Source organism: Coturnix japonica, chromosome 5, assembly GCF_054131305.1.
Source record: "Coturnix japonica strain WE chromosome 5, WE-NBRP24, whole genome shotgun sequence".
NCBI classification, from domain to species: domain Eukaryota; kingdom Metazoa; phylum Chordata; class Aves; order Galliformes; family Phasianidae; genus Coturnix; species Coturnix japonica.
Genome location: NC_140667.1, coordinates 3,585,500 through 3,610,704, shown reverse-complemented (window position 1 = coordinate 3,610,704; position 25,205 = coordinate 3,585,500). Strand labels below are relative to the sequence as shown.

General features: G+C 45.4%; 2 protein-coding genes across 21 annotated transcripts in view; one reads left to right on the top strand and one right to left on the bottom strand.

Annotated features, from left to right (window-relative positions):
* The first annotated feature begins 14,987 nt into the window (after positions 1 to 14,987).
* Positions 14,988 to 18,643, top strand: DBX1 (developing brain homeobox 1). 2 transcript variants are annotated; one of them, XR_014946310.1, is made up of 5 exons: positions 14,988 to 15,425; positions 15,617 to 15,718; positions 16,936 to 17,138; positions 17,236 to 18,177; positions 18,288 to 18,643. XR_014946310.1 is itself a non-coding variant. In XM_015863394.3 (4 exons), exons 1-4 carry the CDS (start codon positions 15,077 to 15,079, stop codon positions 17,605 to 17,607), a joined length of 1,026 nt encoding a protein of 341 aa, XP_015718880.1. In that variant the 5' UTR covers positions 14,988 to 15,076; the 3' UTR covers positions 17,608 to 18,643. The 2 variants fall into 2 exon arrangements, 1 of the variants encoding a protein (XP_015718880.1); XM_015863394.3 differs by having other exon boundaries at positions 17,236 to 18,643.
* A 495-nt stretch (positions 18,644 to 19,138) lies between these two features.
* The window catches only part of NAV2 (neuron navigator 2), a 181,309-nt gene continuing 175,242 nt past the window's right edge, over positions 19,139 to 25,205 (bottom strand). For all 19 annotated transcript variants that reach the window (XM_085548133.1, XM_085548132.1, XM_085548131.1 and 16 more), the window contains 2 exons: positions 23,537 to 23,740; positions 19,139 to 22,817 (listed from right to left, as the gene is read on the bottom strand). In XM_085548133.1, coding sequence (XP_085404259.1) covers positions 22,692 to 22,817; positions 23,537 to 23,740 — 330 coding nt within the window. In that variant the 3' untranslated portion in view covers positions 19,139 to 22,691. The remainder of the gene's footprint in view (positions 22,818 to 23,536; positions 23,741 to 25,205) is intronic.

Here is a 25,205-nt window from a genome sequence, read left to right as displayed (position 1 = left end):
GTGGCAGCTTTTTGAACAGGTGAACAATTTTTCCTCCCTCTGTGCAAAACATCTTTGCATGAATACATCAAACAGACGCCTATGGAGAAAGGTCAAAGGGAAACAGGCGCACAAATAATTAAGATATGAAGAGACCCCGTATTATGTTTATTAACGCTTTCCACTTCTTGTTTGGTTGAGATTCACCTTTAAAGGTTGACACAAGTCAGCCTATGCTTAGCGCTACAAATATGGAAGACAAGCTGTCTCTTCCTTCCTTTCTAAATCCAGTGGTAATGCCCCAGACATGCATACACAGTTTATAGGTGAGTCTTGGAGTTGTAAGCATTTGAGGAAGAGCTGGCCCTATTCAAAGCAATCATCTATTCTACGATTCTATGAAAGCTGCATTGAAGGTTCTTATAGAACCCATACCATGCACAGCTCAGTACTGACAAAAACTATATCCATAGCATCAATAAATAAACACTCAAACAGGGGCTGTACTCAAGGGAGTCGCACTGCATTTCAGGGTCTCTCCCTTTTAGAGATCCCCAGGGCCTCTCAGGGGCCTCCTGGGTGGCTCAACCCAAGATCCCCAAAGCCCAATCACTCCTGAAAGGTCCCAGCTGTTATCTGAAGAACCTGAACACTGATGGAAATACAAAAGCAATCAGATACTAAGTTTCCAATCTGTGTTCTAAAACAGATTTATGACCAGAAATGCTTCTAGCCATTGCTTTGAAAACTCAATAATAAATTATAGTTGCTTACACCTAATTTTTCACTTATGTGTATTTTAAGCTTCCATGTCTTGTAGATGTCTCTCTTTTTTCCAAGCACTCGATATACTGCTACCTTCTATGCATTCCACCCATGCCTTAGTTCGGGATGGAGAAGCACAGTAAGGGAGATCTCTCCCAGACCCTAGAGAGGTGATGAAAACACAGATGCAAACCTGCCACTGCTTGGCTTGTCTGGGGGACTTGAAAGCAAGGCTTCCTGTCACCAGAGCTGAAGACCATATTCACCGATGTGAAAGTAAACGCACATTTACAGGCTTTCCTATGGGTTTAGCTCCTGGTGGCTGACACAAACCCAGAGCTCAGCTTCGTTTCAGTGCAGCCCTTCTTTTGTTGCAAGCATGCTTCTTGTTCAGCCTGTAGGCACAGGGCCCAGACAGAAGCTCCCCACTCATTTGTCTCCTCTCTGGGGATCAGCCACCCAACTCAGGTGCACCCAGAGGTTTTCCTGATAGATTCCTCAACTTCCTTAGCCAGGCAAAGATGCACAGAGGGCTCCAGCAGCCATCACCATGCTGCTCTTCCTAAAACTCTAAGAGTCCTTGCTCACATTTTAGTCACTATGAGGTAAAGATCACTTCCTAATGCTCTTCTCTACAGGACTGAGGACAAGGACTGTTTAGAAAAAGCTGAAAATCACACACATTAGATGGCTACAGAAGCAGACATACACTATCTCCCAAGACCTATCATAAGGTCATGAAGAGCAACACCACTCCAGGACCCAATGCCTCATATAACCTACATAAGATGATATTGCAAATAATTATATTCAAAAACATATTTATCTTTGCAAAAAGTAAAAGCAAGACATTGTCATGTAATGCAGGAAGGAGCACCTGCCTTCAGGTAACCCCACAGAATGCCAAGCAAACATCAGCTAGAAAGAAGCCCTCTTCTGATGCCCCATCATACGAACCAGACACAAACCGATGTGCAAAAACACTGCAGGAATCACTAGTTCTATTTTCCCAGCCCTAACTCCCGCTTACCATTGCTCTCACAGTGTGCTCGAGAGCATGTTGCCCTCTGGCGGCTGCTTGACTGAAAAAGCAGGAGTTTGCAATGAGAATTACTTTTCCAAGTTTCAGACCAGAGTTTAATCCTAAAGACTGATTTGTTACATGCCCATAAGCGCACATGCAGTGCTGTCATACCTGCATATAGAGCACAACACGCATGCATTTATACTCCTGATTACATTTCTCACTGTACTCACACTGTTCAGAATCATGCACTAAGTCTCTGCTCCATGTGACACAGATATCAGGTATGCAGCTGTATTAATTTATCCCCATGCAAAGCTAGTGCATGACAAGGTCAACCTTCATGTAGCTGCTGAAGCATCGTCATAACTTCTACTCATTAAACCTTTAGGCAGACATACTTTAGATTCTGATTCCACCCCAACTTAAAAACTTAAGCAGTACGGGAACCTTACTGGAAGGTTTTCCATTTCTAAATCCCCTTTTGGCATTTCTCTGTAAAACTCCTCATTTCTCAGCATTTTGCATCCTGCAAAATGCACAGGAAGATGCACAGCAGGCACCTAGAGACAAATCTGGATGAGGCAGGTCTCTGTTAGGAAGGAAGAGGAATTAGAGATAGGAAGTGTCCTCCCAGGTTTGATTCAACAGCAGTGTACAAATTCCTGTGCAGGAAATGAATCACACTAATTGCTGCCAATTAGCCACAACATAATCAAGTGTTCAAGAACACAAGTGTGTGGCTTCATCCAAATTCACTGGGAGATCAAAGAGAACTTGTCATAACTGTTCCCTGGAAGACAAGCTTTCCTTTTTCATTCTGTGCTGTTATTCTTAAAGCCAGTGGATGTTTCTCCTTGTAGGTGACTCAAGAACTGAATTAAGACCACCACAAATGACAAGGTAACTTGGTTGGCAGAGGACCAAGTTATAGAACCAGCAGCAAGAAAGCAAACATGAACCTTGGTGCAGAGTACTTGGTTGAGCTCTTGTGGGTTCAAGATGACCACCCTCCCACAATAAGTTGTGCATAGTAGATGTATGATATTCTGTTCTTAAGTGTGAGAAGTGCGAGCATGTGGATGTCCTTAATATTACATAGCATCAGCATCATCACAGTAGAATTATTTTCTCCACCCCTGTCAAAATGTATGAAATTTGATATAATAATCTGAAGCAGTCACTGGTAGAAGATCCCAGGAGAGTCCATAAAAAAACAGGGGCCAGTTGCTAAACAATGCATATTATTGACAGGGTTTCATTCCAGGAGCCAAATCCTCCCCACGAGAGGAAGCATTCCTTTCTTACACAGTCTGGCACAAGTCCTCATGCTTAAAGCTGCTGCAAAACTTGGCAGGTTTTGGATATTCCCAAGCCTCAAGATCCACCTTGCACCTTTTTGGCCCTCTAGATGTTGCTCTTTCTAAGTAAGGCCCTCTGTAGCCCACAGGGCCCTGTAACACTTGCTTTAAGTTTCATTTAAAGTTGTCCACAAGAAAAAACAAACAAAACCAATTTAAAAAGCTACATGAACCACCCCCAGAACACAGCATTCGCTCCCAGCAACTCCACAACACTTCAGCTTAGCTACAGCAAAAACAATTTGTCACAGCAACAGCTGAAACAAGATGTGTCAGCAAGATGAATGTCTTGTTCACCCATACTGCAATGCTGACCAGAGCTGCGGGGAAGAAGATCAGTCTGCTTCCAGCATGTGTTAGGCAAGAAGTAATACATGCAACTCAACTTCACAAGGGATGGATACATGTCTGTAACTCATCAGGTTCTATAGAACAAGCCCCAACTAAAACACCTGACACCAAACAAGTCTATTGGTATTCAAGAACATTAAGTAACATTTAGGCAGACGTTGTCCAAACAAAAACCTCCATTAAAAACTTGAAGATGATCTGGACTCTTCAAAGGGCTCACAACGAATATGTTTTGCAGTACCATGTTTATTTTCTTGCAGTTTATTACCTGCTTTAATCATTAGGATATACAAATCGATCAAGTTTGATATGATCAAGATCCCATATGATCCACCATGAGGAGCAGGGACACGTTCCCTGCTTTATCATCACCAACCTTGGCTTTGCAGTGCAGGACAGAGCTGTAGTTTGCTTGAGGCAGCCGAAGGAACACTGCCTGCTCTGGCTACATTTGTTAGTAGTGTTCAATTAACCTTTCTCATCCTCTGTCACATAACTCATGTAGTCTTATCCTCTCCTTCACTGACCCCTTTTTCCTTTTTAAAATCTCCAGTGCTCCAAATAGGAAAATAAAAGAAAAAAGTAAATTAATGCAGTCTTGTTGCTCATGTTCTATGCAGAATCCTAAGCCTAATCAACCTACCTGCCCCGTTTATCTACTCCAAATCCTGTATTACAAAGCTTGAATCCCATTTTCTCCTCCCAGCACTAGTGTGTTTCAAAACTAATATTAGTTCCCCCCAAAACATAGGCGCTACTGATTTATTCTAGCTCCTCAAATCTCACCATGCATGTCACATACAGGAAACCAGATAACATTGTATGACTTGCAGTGACAGCACACAGATGCAGATCTGCTCACTCCCCACCTTCTTAAACGTGAGAGGTAACTTAAACAAGGTTTGTGCACAATCTTTGTGTGTTCCCGCTTGCCTGGTGAGCTTTGCCAGCTGCATTCATGCAGTAACTCTTCCCTGTAAGTATCAGAGGACAGAGCAGCAGCGGGCTGCCCAGATTATCCCTGATCTGGAGGAAGGATGTCAGAATTAAAGACCATTTGCTTTAATTATTAGTTACTACAATTAGTCAAAGCCCAAAAGATTTTTAAAGCCAGGAAACTGACTTTGAGCTTTAGGTGTACTCAGGCTCTAAGCTTCCCAACATTCCTCCTCAGAGATGTAATTGGTTTTGAGGTATAATTGGTTTCATCATATATATGACATTAGAAACTATCCTCTGTGTCTTTAACTCAAAAAAATTAAAAGTCCCAACTTCTTGCCCTTTCTGATAGAAATCACTCCATTTTGACCACCTGATGGGCCCTTGGGGTTAATTAGAAAATCCCCATCAAGAGCTCAGAGGCCAATATCAGCTGTCAAAACCCCACATTCCCCTCTTTCACCTCTTTCAAGTGCAAAACAACCTGTGTCTGAAGATGTGCCAGAGAATAAAAGGGCACACCACAACCACTGTGGGCTCTGACTTAGACCTATTCATGGCCTCCCTACTATGAATACAGCAAAATCTCAAATGAAAGTTTTAATCTCCCCACTGCATTCAAGCCAAAGAGAAAAGGGCTTCCCTTTTAACAATTTCCCCCCTTAAATCTTTTGTGTTGCTATGCTCCTGGAAAAGCTGAGATTTTGCTCAGACCCAGCAAGGGCTTTTTGCCATAGAAAGCTCTGCACCTCAACCCTTTGTGCTGATACAAGAGTAAAGGTCCACTCAGACCAGAAGTAACTAATGCAAAAGGGCTTCGGAAGGTCTAAATACAAACTGAACAAGATCAGAGTTAAAATGCAGATATCTGATCCCAGCTCCCTACTCCCCTTCCCAAAGGTGTGCAAGCAACACTAAGATGAGCGATGCAAAACAAACACCCAAAAAGGACCAGATGCAACAATGCTGGAAGCCGAAGCCAGAAAAACCCACTGCATGCATCCTCTGCAGAGAGAAAGAAATAAGAAACCTTTCATGCATACAGGTGCTCACACACAAGTGTGATTGGGAACCACTGGAGCATTGCTATTCTGGTTATCACTGCCTGTTCCCCCTCTATCCAAGCAAAAGTTGTCCACTCAAACATTGCTAGCAATTGAATTCCACAGTCAGCTTTATGACTGAGGTAATGCAAGCACAGCCTTTGCTATTTAAGTAATTGTAATCAGTAATGTGCTGACATAACACTGCAGATAAGTACAGAAAGGCCAGAGAAACTGAGCACATAAAAATATACATTTCACATCCCTGCTTTTTTGTTTCAGTTGCTTTCTTTCCTGGCTCTCTCACTAGCAAACACAGCTTTTACCACCTTGTACAGTTGGAATAAAACAAGTGTATAGTTGTAATTACAGAGTAAATAGCCAGAGGTTATCTAAGAGAAGACTCACCAGTGCTGAGGCCTTCAGTCAAGATGGATGCTCACCAATGTTGAAGCTCACCACAAAAACTCCACACAGGAGCAGCCTCCAGAAAGAGATGCTGCCTTAATGGTGGTCAGCCCTTAAATGGGATCTAGGAGAGCTGGAGCCAAGCTCCATCCCTTCCAGGAGCACAACTGAATTACCTTCACCTGTGCTCCCACAGCTGACTCATCACTTGCCTCAGATGGTTAATCAGAGGTTCAGGCTGTGCTCAATAGTTTCCCTTACACACCTCTTGCCTGGAACAAAACTTCCAAGTGCCTCAAATCTCCACTAGTACAACCCCACGGCACACTCAAGCCCAGCCCTTCTCACCTAAACGAAGGCAACAGGGATTTATGACTCAGTGTTTCCCTGAGACTCCCCTTCAATGTAAGGAAACTCCCTATCAGAGTAGAAAAACCACCTACCTTAGGAAGGAAAAAGAAAGTCATACTTAATTAAGACACTTGTGCTTTTTCACTGATACAAGAGGGCAACCCAGTGCTTGAAAACAGCACCTTCTGGTCACCACCTGCCCAGGAACTACTGCAAACAGGGGGTGAGTAGTCAGAGAGGTCTGCAGTTTGGGGATCACCCCACTGCTGATTGACCAGCAGCTTACATCTGTCCCAGAGATGTTTTCACCGAGCAGACAAAGTTCAGAATGCTCTAGTGGAGCCTTAATGACCCTTCAACCTGAAGATTTGTGCTACACTGGCCAGAATCAAATTCAAAAGCAGCAGTAGGGCCTGCTTTGCCTTAAACAATATGGAGAACTAAATATATATGTATACATATATATATAAGAAAAACAGGGGAAAAAAAGGAAACACCACCCCCTCACAGCTTCACCTATCTTTGTGTTTCCACAGTTTTCAGTTGTTTCATCATTGTCACATTAATATATATTATGTGTACATCAGATATTTCCTCCTACCACAGAGCTACAATGCAACAGGAAAATTTAAGGCAAGTATCTATCACACCATATTTCCATTCCACTGGGGTGGGTAAGACTATATGCTTGTGTATAGCTGGAATAATACAAGTGTATAGTTGTAATTACAGAATAAACAGATATCCAAAGAGCATCTAGGAAAAGACTCGACTCACCAGTGCTGAGGTCTTCAGTCAAGGTGGATGTTCATCAATGTTGAGGCACACCACAAAGACTCCACACAGAAGCAATATCTAGAAAGAGATGCTACCTTAGCAGTGGTCAGTCCTTAAATGGGATCTAGGAGAGGTGGAGTCAAGCTCCACCACTTATGGGAGCACACAACTGAATTACCTTCATCTGTGCTCCCACAGCTGACTCATCACCTGCTTCAGATGGTTAATCAGAGGTTCAGACTGTGATCAGCAGTTCCCCATTCAGCTTTGTACATAGTCACTGTCAAATCATTACATTACACTGTCAAATCACAGTCATTGTTCTTACGTTCAGTGTGCTAGCAGAGTATTTCATCTTTCCTTTGGTTTGAATAATATTTGCCCTGCTCACAAAGAAGCAAAATTGCATTTGCCACGTCCTTGGTGATTCTGGGTAAATTATCCACAGGTGGTCTGTCAAATACCAACAATTTAGGCAACACTTAAATGCTGGCTGTGTTGGCAGTTCAGAAATGAGAGATGAAAACAAAGAGTGAGCCTGCTGATCTGGTGGGTTATCTGCCGCTTTGCAAAGTACTTCACGTCTCCCTGTGAACATTGCTGAGCAAGCCCATGTCTGTGCTTAGGAATGGCTTAATTTATATGCCCTCAGATTGAGGTCATATCAATATTGTGCATAATCTCCACCAGCTTTACAGATGTTTTAACCTGAGAACGTTCAAGCTCATTGAGAGCTATTCATCGTTGGCAGATTGATATAGGAACTGACAATTCACTGCCATCCAAGTGTATCTGAGAAGACAAAGCTCACATAAATATTGTTGAGCATATCCCATTGTTGCTTCTTTATTTGTGCCGTTCAGCTTTCCACAGCTCTGTGCAGAAGATCACTTCCTCTCTATGGCATATATCTGATAGCAAACAAAAAGCTGCTCACTTCCTTTTTACCAGTAGTGAACTGTACTAGAAACGTTAAACACAGGTTTGTCCACCCCAATCAACAAACAACGTGAAATGTAAGAGTACAGCGGGACAAGAGTTAACCACAAAGATACAGCAGCGTTGCTGCTTTATGACCGTGGCTTAGATCAATTCATTTTGTGATTTCAGACACTGATCCTACAGCAGTGAACTCACAGACACTGTAGCAGGTTGATTCTGTTTTGTTTACATAAATAAGGTGTTCTGATCACCATATTTCCTTCTTCAGCAGCAGTTTATCAGGATCTTTTGCCTAACTCCCAGCTTGGAAAGAGACAGCTTTCAACCAAGGAGCAGTGCATCCTTCCCAGATCGTTCTAAAAAGGCTGAAGGCATCATAGGAATGAAACATAACCAAGGGCACAGAAGGCAAGTGAAAGTCGTAATTACACTTGAAGTATGCTGTTGGTGAGCTACACTTAGGGCAAAAAGGTGAAACATGATTGAAAACAGCCAACACAGCTTGCTATGCTAGTCCAAAAGGTCTTATTTTTGTTCTCTCAGGTGTTATTTCTTCGTTAGGTATGAGGAGAATCAACCAACCAGAGCACAACAACTCACAGCCTGCACGTATTCATTGTGGGGCCTGAGTTGGTTCATCAAGCACCAGGCACTCACGCCATGCACCAACATCACAGTGATGTCTTCTCTGCTGCTGTTGAGTTGCATGCAGTCACCACAGTCTGGCCCTCATTCCCCCTATATTTACACTCCAATTACACATACAAGCCAAGTGCACTGGGTTTTCTCAGTTCCTCATCCCACCCCATTGCTTCCCAGCAGTTCCATATTTACACCATGAACACACTGTATCTTTTCCTTTTGGCTTCACGTTTACAGAACAGAAAAACACCCAAACAAGTTCACATATGCTATTCTCCTAAACAGTGAAAGCAACAGCAACACCGTTTACATCCAGCACAAGAATAAACATGCAAACATGCCTCAGAACACGACTTTCTTTGGGACAGTGTCAGACCTCCGTGTGAACAACCCCAGCGTCAGGGTCTGGAAAGAGCAGCTTCTGGAGCCCTATAGAGGTGCTTTTGCTTCCCTGACTTCTCACACACTATTCTTTCCAATGAATTTAAGGCTTTTCTTGCCCAAATCCCCGCAAAAGGAACCATGCTGCAGTTTTTTTCTACTATTATGCAAATAGATTAATCAGCCAACGCTCCAGTGAGAATTAATTTATATTTGAATCAAATGAGGCCTGGAGTCTTTATAGCCGAACCCTCAGGCCAAGGCCTGGGCTAGGTAGCAACTTCATATTATTCATTTGACGAAATGTGAACTGACACAAATACCACGGCTCACTTTCAATCCGATTACCCCGTTACCTCCCATCAATGCTACCCCAGCCATCAACCCCTCGCGTCCCTCCTTTCAGAGGCACAGCCAACAACTGACAACTCCTCCCCAATAAACAAGCACCCACGCCACCACCTCGGACCCCCACTCTTAACCCATCATCCCTCCTCAATGGCCCTTATTCGACAAGGTACTTTATTTTGTTTGTAAGAACCGGGCCAAACGGTGCAGAAATGGCTGTTGGGCTGGGGCTGCAATTCAAAGTTGCTCTTTCAGAGCTGCTCTGCACTCAACTATTAAGAATAAACACCCACAACATATACCAGCACCATCCTTGCACACATTTAGTTCAATAGAATTGCTGATATCTGTTATCTTTCTCCTTAGCCCTCACATAAATCAATGTTTGGGGCTATTACGTCCAAAGGTCAATGTAAAGTGAACCCACATTTTATGCGGCATCCTTATACTAAACTCATGTTGACAACCACTACATTCTTTCCATTGCATGACACAGGAACTTGTTCTTTAAAAAGGGTTTTTTTTCTTTTCCCTTTAAAACTATAAGCATTTTAAAAGCTTGGCTAAACAAGCCACCAGGTGTGAGAAAAGCCCTTTCTATGCGAGCAGCTCTGTGTTGGGAAACCTATGCTTTGTAATTAGATTAGCAAACAAGAGCTGAATGGCTCTGATAAAAACATCTCCCCTCACCATATTGTTTACAGCACATAGATGATAACTAAGCTTCTCTAGTCATGGTTAAAATCTACTTAAAAATGGGAATGCTGCACACTCTGGAATTTAAATGAAGAGGAAAACGAAACAAAAAGCCATAAGTGATCACTTTGCTGCCTTACCTAGACAAGGCATTAGTTGAAAATACAGGTTATAAATAAACCCTGTGATTAAACAGATTCTGATTTCATCTTACCTTTGGTTTTAATAATATTTGTTCTGCTCATGAAGAAGTGAAATATTGTTCTGAAAGACTCTTGGCAATATGAGGTCATTGGTCTCAGGTAAGCAACTAGTCATATGCAAAAGAAAGAGTTGATCTCAGCCCACTAGTGAAGGAAATGCCCAGCCAAGCAACACAACATCACAAAGCACAGTCTAAGCTGAAGAGAAGCTCTTCTTTCCATGGCTGGCCCTAATATGAGCCCAGGAGTGTACCACCTGAGGTCCACACCCTCTCATCAAGGGTGCAAACCATCTGCCTGTTCTCCCTGTGCCAGCCACAGCCCTTTACCAGGTGCTTAATCACCAGTTCAAGCTGTGACTTAACAGTCCCACTACACCGTGGGTTCCTGTACCACCTGGAAGAGGAAGATCCCCACTATGATGTCTCCTTCCCCTGCCTTCCCTTCAACCCTGATGCATAAGTGCTCTGGAAACTGCTCATCCATCTCCAGGAGGAGCTCCATGGACTCCAGCTGGTCACAGGACAAAGTTTCTCATCTCTCTTCTTCAGTCAACGCTCTGGAAATCAAATATATCGTATGCTGCTTTTCCAAAAAGTCCAGCACATATAATCTCCTCCTCTATGGATGCACTGCAATTTACCAAAGACTTATGGATAAGTACAGCAGTGGGTAGGGCTGGTTATGGAACAATTATGTCTGGTTCTGGAGAGATTTGCCATTGCCATTGGCAAAGGATCACAACTTTGTGTTGAAGTCAATTAGTAGGAACAGAGTTGAAACCTGACTTGGGGTGAGGGTGGAATCCTTTTATTCTCTGCACTGAGTTTCGTGGAACCAGAGAAATACATGTTGGAGAAAGTAAGGAGGAAGGAATTGCTTTCCCTTATCCTCGAGGAAATGAGGGCAAGGAATAAAGGACTGTGTTGCACTCTGCAAACCCCAGCTCACCGAGTGGCACACAACCCAGACTGTGAACGAAGCTGGCTCTAGGAAGGTTGTGTGTTTGACTGTTTGTTTATTAGCCAGATCAGTGGGGAAGAAAAAAGGAAGATTGTTCAACCCCAGAATATTACTATTTTAAAAGGAGAGTGGAGGTTGGGGAACAGATAAAAGGACGAGGTGGGCAAAAACTATCACATCTGCAAGAAAGGGTGCCAAGTAAACAGGCTTAGGGAGGAGTTAGCAAAGCATAAGCAAGACACAGGGACTAAACTAAAGTTAATTACTTCTGACAAGACAGGATCATCTGGTTGCATTTCAGGCCGTGCTCTCTCTGGGCTGGCCAGGATGAATGGCGAGGGAGAAGAAAGTAACTCTCCCCTCCAGGTCCCTCTGCCAAGTCTGGGCCATGCGCTCCGTCCAAGATCCCTCTTTCTTTGCTCAGAGAGAGAGAGGGGGAGAGGAGAGAGAAACACAGTTAACCACCTGTCAGGGCTGAGGACACAATAAGGCAGCCCCCAAAAGAGCTTTTCATGCATGCGTAATATATTTGTTCAGCTATTCACTTAATGAAGCTGATAAATGTGATGCGAAACAATAGTCAAGTTAATCTATTTAGTAAAATGTTTTGAGACTCTCAGGCGATGTTAAGGAGGGTAGTGTGTTCGGGGACATTTTCATTTCAATACTCTCATCTCTCCCCTCTTAGGGGGGTTCGAGCAACCTATGTGAATATAATTTCTTATAAATGTGTCTTTAATGGGTTTAATTCACCCTTGCCAGCTGTTTTTTTAGCTATTTTGTAAGAGCAAAACAAACGTGCCAGGCTTGGAAAGCTAGTTAAAATTAGTTTCGGTCACTGGGGCCAAGCTATATTTCCTGCAAACCATCTGCTTGATTGGCACAATAGAAGGATTTTCAAGAAAAAAAAAAAAAAAAAGAAGAAGAAGAAGAAATAAAATAAAGGCTGGGGGGGAGGGAGGGGGTGTCGGATCTAAAAAAGCTTTGAGCCAACCAACAGTTACTGTTCCTTGTGCCGAATTCTAAAGGTGCAGCCTTAGGTATCGCAGCGCAGCTCCATTGGGGCTCAAGGCGTCCGGCTCCGCTCCGTCCGTCCCCGGGGGGAGCTCAGGCAACACGGGGCTGCTTCGCTTCATCCCGTCCGTCCCGGGGCGGCCCCGCTCTGCCTCCAGCGCTCCGGGAGCCGGGCCCGGCGTTCCGTGTCCTCGCTGGAAGTGGCGGCTCTCCCAATTTCATGCGGATTACCAACCCCGGCCCGGGACACACGCAGGCTGCCGCCGCCCCTCGGCCCCACCGCCGGAGTTAGTTCCCCCCCCCCCCTCCTTCTTTCCCCCCCCCCCCCCCTCTCTTTTCTCGCCTAAGAAAGCGAGTGACTTTTAAGAAATAAATTTGAAGATAACGACATTAAAATGAATGGCAGGAAGCACAAAACCTCGTGAGCATAGGTCAAACGGCATTAGTCACAGGTTTTATCCCGGGACATTAGAATTCCCTTCTCTTAAGTGATCACCGCCTTTGAAAAGAAACTTCCAAAGGAGATCGCTGAAAATGAGATCCTTTCGTCTGATTTCTTGGTTCCTCGCGGCCTCTCGTCCCTTTCAATAGACGCCTCGTCCCTTTTGCCGTGGTGCTTAAGGAATTCTTTGAGTGTGCTCAGACGCATCGCGAGGAACCGGGTCCACGTGTGCCCCAGCATGCGCCTGACCCAGCCCAACCCAACGTGTCAGAGCCCCTTCTTGAGGCAGGCGAAATTAGACCTAGGCGAAAGGGCCACGATGTATCGGCAAATATATATAAATATATATATATATAAGGAGAAAAGCATCTCAGAGGGCCCTATACCGACTGTAAAGCACGGAGCGGGGCCGACCCCGCCCGGCTGGGAAGGGCAAAGAGGGGAAAGAAAGGATCGGGGGGGTGGGAGGGCGAAAGAAGAGCGGGGACAGCGCGTTACTTGTATGGGGAAAGCTCCGCTCACTCTTTTTTCCATTGACTCTCGTTTCACACCTAGAACGGGCTGCATAGAGTTCAAATAACCCGGGAGGGGGCAAGAGAGAGGCTGAAGGAGGGAGAGACGGGGCAGCCCTTGCTTCCCCCCCATCCCCAGCTATTAGCCGGGCAGGTGCTGGGGTCCCGCCGCGCTGCCCTCTCCCTTTACCTGCTTAGAGCCGAGATTAACAAACCCGGGGAGGTTTCATTACCAGGGGGGCCGGCAGCCCCCCCGCCTCCCTCCCTCCTTCCGCAGATGCCCGGAGACGTGTCAGCATCGCCCGAGCTCGGGGGCCGATTCCATCCTCTGGTAAATAACTTTTTGATTTGAATCGAGGGAGAGGTTTAACAGACTTTCTTTCTTCCTTAATGTGATATAAATCGCAGATGCACTTTTCTTGAATGGTTAAAGCATCGACATGGAGATCACCGGCACAAAACGGGCGGACAAAAAGCATCGGGAGAAATAAAGCTGGTTAATAAGATTTTTGAGAAAGCTTTGTGTTAAAAAGTAAAAAGGGAAAACAGCTGAAGGTGACAGTTAGTTCATGGTTAATAGGATCAAGGCTGCATGGCTGAGCTGCACACTTCTGCTCGCTAAGGTTCAGCCCCACCAAAGGGCTGAATGGGGCGCTTTTAAAACATAGGACATTTAACACATCTGTTATATTCTTTAACACAGAAATCAGGTAAAAGCGCTCTCAATACTCGCTTTCATCCCCCGGCTCCAAAGGGAACTAAGTGCCCTCGCTCCCATTTCCATCCCTGCAGCTACAAACGAACCCAATCCGCTTGAAAATACGCGATTTCGTGTTTTTCCGCTGCCGATGCCCCGCGGGTCCCGCACACATCGGAGAAACGCAGCTCAGAGCCGGCCCAACTCGGGCCGATTTACTTCCTAAACAACGCAGCGTTCCCTTCGTTTTCACGGTGGGGGGAGAGCTCTTACCACTCTTTTTAGTGAGATTGCGTGAGATTAAGAGGACCGATAGACTGAGAACCTGCGGTGGCTGCTCTGCTCCTCCAGAGCTCGTTGCATCTTTGCTATTCTCAGCGCTCCCATTTTCTAGGGGCGAGTTCTGGTTCAGAGCACGAGCCCCCGCACGGGATCCTCACCAGTGTCAGAGCGCTGGAAGTAGAAGTGGAAGCTGTAGATCCACTTTGTAGCCGACTTCAAACGTGGGGACTGGCAAAAATAGCCAACACCACCACACCAACACCACCACGCCAACATCACGCCCGGAGCGCTGCGATAACAGGGCAGAACGCAGCCGAACCGCGCTCAGAACATTCCCTTCCTCCATAGTTTAATGCCGTGTTTTCCCATTTGCGTTTACTGCGACTAAAAGAAAGAAAAGAAACAAAAAAACCGGCACTTTTCTGACGGTTTAGATGAATATTTATTGATTTATTTCCTAACCTCAGCGGGGGAGAGGCAAATAAATTTAGTGCTTTCTTTAAATAATTCCCTTTCTATGAGGCAAGATGTCATTGGAAACTTTTAAATAGGCATTTAATTAGCCCGTGTGTGTTGCCTCGGAACAAAACCCTGCTGGGAGCCTTTGGAGCGACGTATTCCAAAGAGGCGGTCAATATGCAAAATTGATGACTACACTTTCTTTGTGGAGCGGCCATTGTGCGCGGGGTGCTTATGAAGCCTAATCCAATCATAAATTGCAGCCCCGAACCAATGGGCAGCCCCGGAGCGGCCGCTGAATGAAGCCGGAGTGGAGAACTTTGTTGAACCCCATTGTTGGGGCTGTCACCGCTGAAAGAGCCCTAGCGGGACTGACCACTATAAAACCCCTCATCCAGGAGGAAGGGCACAGAGAACCCTGCCCGGCTCGCTAGTGGGATCTTTATTCACGGACAGACAGACGGGCGGAGGGGACGGACGGACGGACGGCCCCTGCGATGATGTTCCCCAGCCTCATCGCCCCGCCGGCCGTCTACCCGAGCCTGCTGCGGCCCACTCCCACCCTCACCTTGCCGCAGTCGCTTCAATCCGCCTTCTCCAGCCACTCCAGCTTCCTGGTGGAGGACCTGATCCGCATCAGCCGGCCCGGCTCCTACCCGCCCCGCAGCGCTCCCCCGCCCAGCAGCATGTCCCCCCCGGCCTCAGCACCCAGGACGGACTCGGGGACGCCGGAGCTGCCCGGCTGCACCGCGGCCAGGAGGATCTGCTCGCCCCAAAGCTCCGGCAGCGACTCCACTTTCCTCAAGTTCGGGGTCAACGCCATCCTGTCCTCCGCCCCCCGCACCGGTAAGCGGCCTCGCCGGGGGAAGAGAAGGGAGAGGGAGGGTGTAGGGCGGACCGTCTCGCCTTCCCCTACTTAAGGGGCCGGGGTTTCTGCCGGGGAGGGAACGCGGCTGCAGAGCGAGCCGAGCCCCGCCGAGCAATCCCGGATCGATTCGCTGCCAGCCTTCTTAATTCCGTTGTATTTCTTCACTTAGAGTCCTCTCCAGCCTTGCTTCAAAGCGTCCCTCCAAAGACTTTCTCCTTTCCGTACTTTGAAGGATCCTTCCAGCCTTTCATCAGATCTTCCTATTTCCCAGGTAGGTATAGAATAGTTCCTCCCAGATTCCGCTCTCTCTGCCCACAAATGACGTTTCTCTGCCCACCATCCCGTTGCTCCGCTCCCGTTTCCTCCCGCCCCGCCGTCTCCTTCAGCACCACGGGCGGAGCGGACAGCGCCCGCCGCGCCCGCGCAAATTTGCGCGTCCCCGCGGGGCCGCGCGCACCCGCTGCGCGTTCCTGGGGCTGGAGGAGCTGCGGAGAACTTTCCCTTCTTCCTCCTCTTCTTCTTCCTTTAAATCTAATTACACAAGCTATTAGTTTAAAAGAAAAACGGGGAAAGAGAGAGAGGAAAAAATAACCCCAGCTCTTCCATTCATCCTCCGGATAATGGAATTTGCTCCCTTTCTCCAGCGTGTGAATAGCCTAACAAAAACAACTTGAGCTTTATAAATAGCTTTTCATGTCCATTTAATGAAAATGATTTGGGGAAAGAGACGATTGTGCCATCAGTATTCTCCCGAGGAGCCCGGCATGCTGTTGTGTTTAGTTTGAAAGTGTAAATCTCTTTTGTTCCAATAATATATGGCGTTAGCTGCTTGTCCTCAGTCTTTTTCTGTTAGTTCATTACTACACAATTACCATTCACGCTTCATTAGCATCTCTGTCTCTCTTGGGGAGGTTCTCCCCCCCCCACACCACACTTGTGGGTTTTTTTTTAAGGCGAAACTCTGCCCTTTTTATCATACAAATGCCACGGGGAGCCTGGCAGTGTGCTAATTAGCTGTTACTTTTCATGTCTTCGGATTGAATTCTCCAACTTGGGGGGGGGGAGGGAGAGAGATTAATATAGAAAAAAGATGAATACTGATTGATCAAAACTGAGTCCAAAGGGGCCGGTTTTGTTCTGACCAGAAAAGTCCTCGTTTTCATCTCAAGCATTAAGAAAGTGCCTGAAATGATAAAAGCTTCTGAAAAAAAAACCAACCCACAAGTAGGAGGGAAAGCTTTTCTCCCACACCTCCACCCCAGCCGGTGCGCTGAGCCTCTCCTTTTGAGGCCGGAGCCCTTTGAATCCCCCAACAAAACAGGCCACCATCGAGCCATTTCCCACGTTTGAGCTGATGGCCCTAATCCCGGTTACGGCCCCAATGAAAGGCAATGGCCATTTGAGCATGAAGATCCCTTCAGTCCCCAGATCTGTGGGCACTGGGGTGATGGCCATGGTCCACACTCACCCTGCTCTTCTGTCCTGCAGCTGCCTCTGCTGTCGTGCCCATCCCTGGCACCTTCTCGTGGCCGCTGGCTGCCCGTGGTAAGCCGCGCCGTGGCATGTTGCGCCGTGCCGTCTTCTCTGATGTGCAGCGCAAAGCATTGGAGAAGATGTTCCAGAAGCAAAAGTACATCAGCAAACCCGACAGGAAGAAGCTGGCGGCCAAGCTGGGCCTCAAGGACTCACAGGTGAGCCCTCCTTCCCCCTTGAGGTGTGACCAAAGGCCTTCCCTGCTCCCCATGCGACTGAGTTGAGTTGTTTCTGAGTTTCTCCCTCCACCCTCAGGTGAAGATCTGGTTCCAGAACAGGAGAATGAAGTGGAGGAACTCCAAAGAAAGAGAGCTCCTCTCCTCTGGTGGTTGCCGAGAGCAAACCCTACCCACCAAGTTCAACCCCCACCCAGATCTCAGCGACGTTGGCAAGAAGTGCTCAGGGGAGGAGGAGGAAGAGGAGGAAGGCCCCATGGCATGTCCCCCCAGCCCCCTGCACCCGCTGCCCTACCACCCAGCCCCACAGCACCTGCGGGACAGGCTGGGCCCCCAGACACCTCCCTCCCCATCACACTCCAGCAGCCCCAGCAAACCCTCAGACTGCTCGGACTCAGAGGAAGAGGATGAGGAAGGGGAGGAAGAAGAAGAAGAGATAACAGTCTCTTAGGTTGCCCTCCTGCTCATACCATCGCATGGGGACATTGTAAAGGTGTACATAACAGAGGGCTATAAATTGAAGAGGTGATGTTCCACCTGCATGTCCGCTTGCTTCTCTAGGGCAGGTTCCCTATCACATGGCCACATGTCTTCCTGCTCCAGGTATTCCTGATTTTTCTGTCCCACGAGAAGGTTTTCACACCCATAGTGTCTGTTGACCTCTTCAAAACCATTCCTCTCTGCTTAACAACCAGTACGTGCTCAATCAGCTGCATCAGCCTGAAAGCAAAGGGGCAGAAAGCAAAGGGAAGGAACAGAAAAAGTTCCTTCCTTTATAGCAGGGAAATATTTTTTCCAGACAAAACACCACCAATATCAACATAATACAGGTGCTGTAGCCATTTTCCCACCTTCCAAATGAATTCCCAGCTACTACCAAGAGCTCAGAACCTGAGGATTGCTCTGATCTGGTGACGGCCTCATCCCAAAGGACGTCCATGAGATGTGCAGATAAACCACTGCCCCCTCCTCACCCTCACCGTGCCACACGCCCATGGGGAACCACCACAATCGCCTTCAGGTATAACACAGTGTGCCTTGTGTAGCGGGGACCTTCTCTGTCAATGTTGGTTTAATTTACACATCCTTTCTTTAGATGCAGCACTGTCTAACTCACTTTTCTGCCCACAGGCCTGTGCTTGCTTTCCGCTTGGCTTCTGCTATGTGCTGTGGACAGAGGAAAGGGGATGTACCTCTTTGGTTTTGACTGAACTTTGCTGTCTTTGTACAGCTTATATGAACTGTACGCTATTTTGTACACTTACTCTGTATGGATGTTTTATACCAAGGTTATTGTGAGTAACAATGGCTGAATAAGGTTTCTTTTTTAATCGAATGTTGGCTGAACGATGAAGAAATGTAGCTGTTTAAATGTGTAATTTATAAAGAAGCGCTTTTATTTTGTATTTTTTAACATGTACAGACTTTAAATATGTGTATATATAATAAAATGAATGACTACCAAATAAAAGAATGTAGATTTCCAAGCTTGGCCATTCAGCAACACATGCTTCCTGTTTGCAGGTTGGTGTAGGTTGAGTCTGGGACTAAACGGATACAAAATAAAACCACTTTTTGTCAAGGCTGCAGTCATTTGATCAGGTAAGGCTCCCTCTGATGGGGAGGTGGCTAAGGGTTGTAAGCGCACACTGCAGTCTGCAGACTGATCCATGCAGGAGCAGCCTCCAGATGCTGCCTTAGTGGCGGTCAGCCCTTCAATGGGCTCTAGGAGAGGTGGAGTCAAGCTCCACCCCTTCTAGGAGCACAGCTGAGTTGCCTTCACCTGTGCTCCCACAGCTGACTCGCCTCTTGCCTCAGATGGTTAATCAGAGGTTCAGGCTGTGACCAACAGTTTCCCTTACAGGATCTCACTGGTATAATGTCTCAGGGCTCCTGGTATCTTCACAATAAAGAACTAAAACCATCTTCAAATGGAAAATGTCAATAAAGAAGGGACAAAAAAAGTTGAGGGAAACCACAAATCTGAATAAATAAGCATCAATTTTATTGAATCATGAATAATTTAAGACTGGTACAATCATCAGCTTTATTCTCCATGACACAGGGGAGGGGGAAGGGGGAGAAGTGGGGAGGGTGAGAAGGGGAGCATGATCTCAAACAGACCATTCACAAATTCCAATCCTAAATGAGAACTGAAAATTAAATAGGGAGAGGAGCGAATGGAAAACATCATAAACGTACACAAAATACTCGATTCCTAGTTTTTTCTCTTTAAAAATGGCTAGAAAAAATTCATCAAAATGCAGCACTTTTAATCAAATATTTACATTTCTATGTTACAATGAAAAAATGTACATCTTATAGAACATATTTCATAAACTGCTCCACTGGAAACAACTAGATTCAAACAGCAACCTTCCATTTAATATCCACAAAGAAAGATTAGTATTATTATTATTTTTTTTTTGCTTAGTTTTTGTATTATTTTTCCTTTTTCTTGAAAGAAAATTGCCACATTTAGACAAGGTTTCATACACAGAATATCCAAGTTAAGCATCAACAATGAAATACCAGTTTGCTTCTTCCAAAATGTACAAAAAGATGAACCCTCCCCTCCCTCCCCTTCCCCAAATAAACCACGTCTCATTTATGGCCTGTATCACTCTTGGCAGTTTTGAAGAGAATGGTTTATATTTGCAGTTTAGAACACAACGTGAATGTTGCATAGAAACTTCATTTTCTTTTACTTTTTCCTTTCTTGTTCTCCTTTAAAACAAGCCAACTTTGTAGGAAAAAAAAAAAGAGAAAAAAAAAAAGGTAAAAGGAAAGGAAGTGTTACTGAAAAAGCCTTAAATGAGAAGAAAGTCACTTAGAGAAAGACTGAAGTCTTGATAAAAACTAAGTGCACACCGCAGGTAACCCTGCCTCCCCATGTTTCACAAAGACATTGAATCCTGTGACGCTCAGGATGAGCATCCAAATTGCCCTTTACTGTAATCAATACAAAATGATAGACAACAGAAATTCCTTCCTGGGCCTGAGCACAGGATTAAGCATGAGAAAAAAAAAAATACCCCATTCCCCGCAAATAAAAACACCGTTATAAACATGTCTTATAGCACTCAGTTAAAGATTAACTGAGATGTTTTCTAGGATATTAAGTCCATTGAAAGCCCTAGCCCTGCAACAGGCACATGCTGTGTCTGCATGGATTGAGTTGGAGGATTAGGCATCAAGATTCACAGTAGTAACAGGTAAACTCAGTGCTGGGAGGCAGAACTGTCAGGACTACTGGAAAAATTAACCTCTCTGTCAGTCATTGCCAGCATGCCATGCATTTAATTCCATACAGTCACCTCATCTGGACGATACCAAGACCACATCAGGAACATCAGCTGAGTAAACCCTTGGTATTTCATTCAGTGACATAACGAAGAGTTCAAGAGAGTTAAAAACGGCAACAACAGCAAGCTTCTCTCCCCCCCCCCCCATCATTAAAATATTTAAATTTTTCTTTTACAACATTTTTCTTTAAAATAATAATAATTAAAAAAAAAAAAGTCATCAGCACTTAGAAGTTGTAACAGGAGCAGATTCAAGACCAGCTCAGTAAGACAATGTAAGCACAGGTACGTTACAGGAAGTCATGAGGTATCATCAAACTATCCTCTCCAACTGAGTCCCAGGAGCAAGAACTCGTCTCTTCCATCACTCTAAACCCACAAGGATTAACAGGCTCTTAAGGAAGTGTTCCTCGTGAGTTTTCTTTCTGTACGCTGACAAACCCCAGCTCGTTTCTGTAATTTAATGACAGCATTTATTCTAGTTGAAAATCTTTTCCTGCACGGATAAAAGAGCTCTTCAGGGATTTATAGCTGCAGATTGATATGAACCTGAAAAGTTCTCATCGCCCTCCTTTTTATCTATTTTGTTTCGTCACATTGCGACGAATCCTAATGTCTCGTACAAACCGTATTCACAGCAACGTACGATATTCCAAGAGATGACTTAGCCCTGTTTTATTTAAATAAAATCCCAGAATATACAGCACTAATTTCATCAACACAATTAGTACAAAATAAGGCATCGCTTTAAAATTCAGCACCAAAAGATAGCTGGAAAGGCTCGTACAGGTCAACAGTGAGGAGTGGTGGTTGTGTTGAGGTACAGCCCAGGGCAGCTGGCTTGGTGGGGCCGCTGGTGTGAGCATTTGTTTCCATGGAGAGGAAAGTGCAATTCTCGGTGAGGTGCTCCTGTTCCCCAACAGAAGTACAAAGCCTTAACACTGAGAGCGTAGGTGTGTGCGTTCGGAGAGGAGGAGAAATAAAACCAGGTTCACAGCTCTGCCAAAACTCAAAAGCATGGCCTGGGTAAACTCAAAAGACGCAGTACCTTCCTGCCTGCTAGAATACTATACATATATATATTTGCAGTTAAAAAGAAAAACCATGGGAGGAAACATGGTCATCAGAGTAGCACTTGGAACTGTCACAGAGCTGAGTTGTAACTAACCCATTTGTGGTTGTGCTGACTGGAACAAAACCCAACGTTTATAGAAAACTGCTGTAACGTTTCATGGCAAGAATTAAGAACCAAAAGTCTGACCCAACCCTTCAGGGTGTAACTACCCACCCTCTGTACACAGGGCTCACGGGATGCCCATGGGCTCCCTGAGGTCCCCTAGAGCTGTAGGACTTCTGCAGAGGAGGAAAACTCCCTCCCACTGAAGTCAACTGAGCATCATGGAAGGATGTGGGAGGAGAATTGGGCCCTGCGTAGCAGAGAGCCACCTGATAGTTAACCAGTAGTAGGATTGATGGTTACACAGTGCTGGAAAAAACCTGATTTTTTCAGACTGAATATATACTTTTATATATTCCTATTTATATATATGTCTATCTTTACAAGCACATAATGAAAGAAAGCCAAGGTTTCAGACTGGCAAGGAGAGCAGTGTTTTGTCTTATCATTCTTTTTTCCACCCCCCCACCTCCCTTGTATTATATTTATTCAGACTTCCCTGTTTAGCAGCTTTGCCTTCACGGAGTATTATACCAAGGCAAGCAATATTGTTATAGCACCAAAACTATACAAAGCTGAGTTTAATCTGAAAAGCTGATTGGTAAAAGTCCAGCCCTCACCTATATGTGTTTGGTCAAAAGCAGCATAGGCAAAAATTTCCTCTCCCCTCTCACGGGACATGGCACAAATCTGTTCACTTTATAGCTGTGAGATCTTCCCCCCTCCCCTCCCTTTAACTATTTTTTCTTTTAGTAATGATGAGTATTTTTAACATCTTCAGTATCTTAGGCATGAGAGCTTACAGCAACTAAACAGAAGAAAACAAAGGAATAGTGCAGTTCTTATCATTGTAAGAAGAAAAACAATACAAAGGTTGCTTGGGTTGCCTGCACCCAGGTTCAAGACTGACTCTAAGTGTCTTCTTGTTCTTGCAGCTCTAATACTGAGATACCAGCCCAGCCCAGGAACACGTTCCTTTCATGAGTCTGTGATTGGGATTCTTGTCGAGTGGGAGAGCAATCATGGAAATGACCTATTTCTATCCGCTGAAGATCACAACGTTGACTCCAGAGATGAATCGAGGATGTCATCGTGATGGCTGTTGCTGTTGGAGTCACTGTCGTAACTCTGGGGACTTGAGTAGTTGGCGGCTTCCTGCAGTCTCATTAGCATGTTCATCTACATGGGCAAAAAAGTACACAATTATTGTTTTCTGAGGGTAGAAACGGTACCAGCTCCATATGATAACCACATCTGCATTCACTTTGCCAGCATGTAACAAAGGTAAGGAACAGACAACTGGAGTAATTATTCCTGTGTATCTGAAAAGAGAAATTACATTTAAAACATGCCATGGCAACATGCAAATTAGTCATGAATTGTGTGCTTTTCCAGAGAGGGTAAAAACGAAGAGACTGAATTGATTCATTCAGAGGGTGGTGATGCTCTGGAACAGGTTGCCCCAGGAGGCTGTGGATGCCCCATCCCTGCAGGCATTCAAGGCCAGGCTGGATGTGGTTCTGGGCAGCCTGGGCTGCTGGTTGGTGACCCTGTACACAGCAGGGGGTTGGAACTGGATGATCATTGTGGTCCTTTTTAACCCAGGCCATTCTATGATTCCATGATTAGTCCAGAGGATTCTGCAAACATCCTTCCTCTCTCTTGCTGTGACACATGGAAATGCACACAGAGCTGCTGAAACAGGCTAATCTGAAGGTACTCTAGCTTGATGTTTACACTCATAGAATCACTGAAGTTGGAAACGATGTCTGTACCTGTATATGTGAGCTAGTGAAAATTAAAACCTTTTCTGCTGTCTGTTACCTTTTCATTCCTGCTTTTAGTCCCTTTAAAAGGGAAACAAGGCAGCTTCACTGTCTCAGAAAGGAGAAGCTTACCAGTGGATCTCCTTCAGCGTCACTCACTGGAACTTGCTTGCTGGTTGAGCCTTCCCGTGATAAGGAGTAGCCATCAAACCCCACGTCCTCAGGCCGCAGCTGTAGCAGAGGAGGCCACTCGTGGTGCTGTGGGGTGGCTGCCCACGGGTACGTATCCATTACCCATTTGGCAGGATCCTCCCAAGGAGCTCTCCTCCCATACAGCTGGAAAAGGGAAAAAGTTTCTTTTAAAACATCCCCTGAAACATTCCCATTTGCCTACCATTTTATTTGCTGCTTACCTAGCCACAACAAACATGCTATGATGCTTCCACTGCAGAAGAAACTTGCAAGCAGGGTTGAGCAGAACCAATTAGATTGCCATCCAAAAGCAGAATCTATTAGTTTTAAGTGGCAAGTGGTTTTGAGGAGGCCAGCCACCTCCTTTCAGACTGCAGCACCATGCTGTGGGTGCCATTTGAAGAAAGGGAGATATACAAATAACCTCTATGCAGAAAGGTGGGTCTTTTTTTCTCCCCCCCCCGCCACCCCAAACTCGAAGTAAATACAGAGGACAGACTGTTCATGTTGACGTTCAGTTCACAACAACAGCTGGCTTATCTGTCCACCGTTGCTGTGAAACCACAGCTACAAGAATGTGAAGGAGGAAACGCGATACCTGTTATCGAGCAGTAGTGATGGATGGATGTCAAAGCAAGGTTTTCAAGCCAAGGGAATTTCTCTGTACTCAACCAAGAAAATGTGCCAGAAGAATTTGGCTGTGTGTTCACATTTCAAGTAAGTGTGCTGTCTCAAAACCTTTTTCTCTTTCCAACAGACTGTTACTGAATCCCTACACATCCTTCTTGCTACACTGTTTGCCTTAAATAGATAATAAATTCCTTTGGATGTCATATTACTTTAAGTACAACTCGAAGTGACTTTCAACTTTTAAACTTCTGCTTTATGCATTTCTGGCCCAACCACCTTTCCACAACTGGAGTCCATTACTGGCATTTTGTCACTTGAATTTGGAGACCTCTCATTTTCCTTATAAAATGCACAGGGGGAAAAAAGCATCAGTGTTGGACAGGAATTTACCAGCTCTTTGATGGATATAGAACTATCTCCTTTTCCCACCCTCCAGGTTTTATTATCCTCTCTCCTGCCAAACAGGAATAGTTAGGGCAAACTTTGGAGCTTTCTAGGGCTGTTCCTCACATGGCCATAAGTGGCAAAGTACACTCTGCAGCAGCACAGCGGCAGGGAGAGCCCAGCAGATGGTGCTAGGCAATCTTACAAACAAAACGTGTTTAATCCTTGCACTGTGTTGTTTTCCCAGCATTATGTCTTCAAGCTGTCATTAACCAGATCTCTTACTTTATCTTGTTCTTGAATTTACAGGAAGACAACATTGTTGGTATGTGCAGAGAGTTTTGTATTTGTCACATCCTTACAGCCCAGAAGGTGCACGTAGTTCCTAGCTTACTTCTGAGAATGAGATGGTAAGTGGAATTTCCTTTGCAGTACATGAAATCATCACAGATCGAATGAGATACCAGCTCACTATTCCCTTCCACAGCACCCAGTTCTACCCCTTTCATCGCATTAGTGCCTCCCAGAGAGAGAAGGTGCCATTAAGAAGTGGAAATCTTAACAGGTTGGTTCATAAAGCGCCAGAGGGAAATCA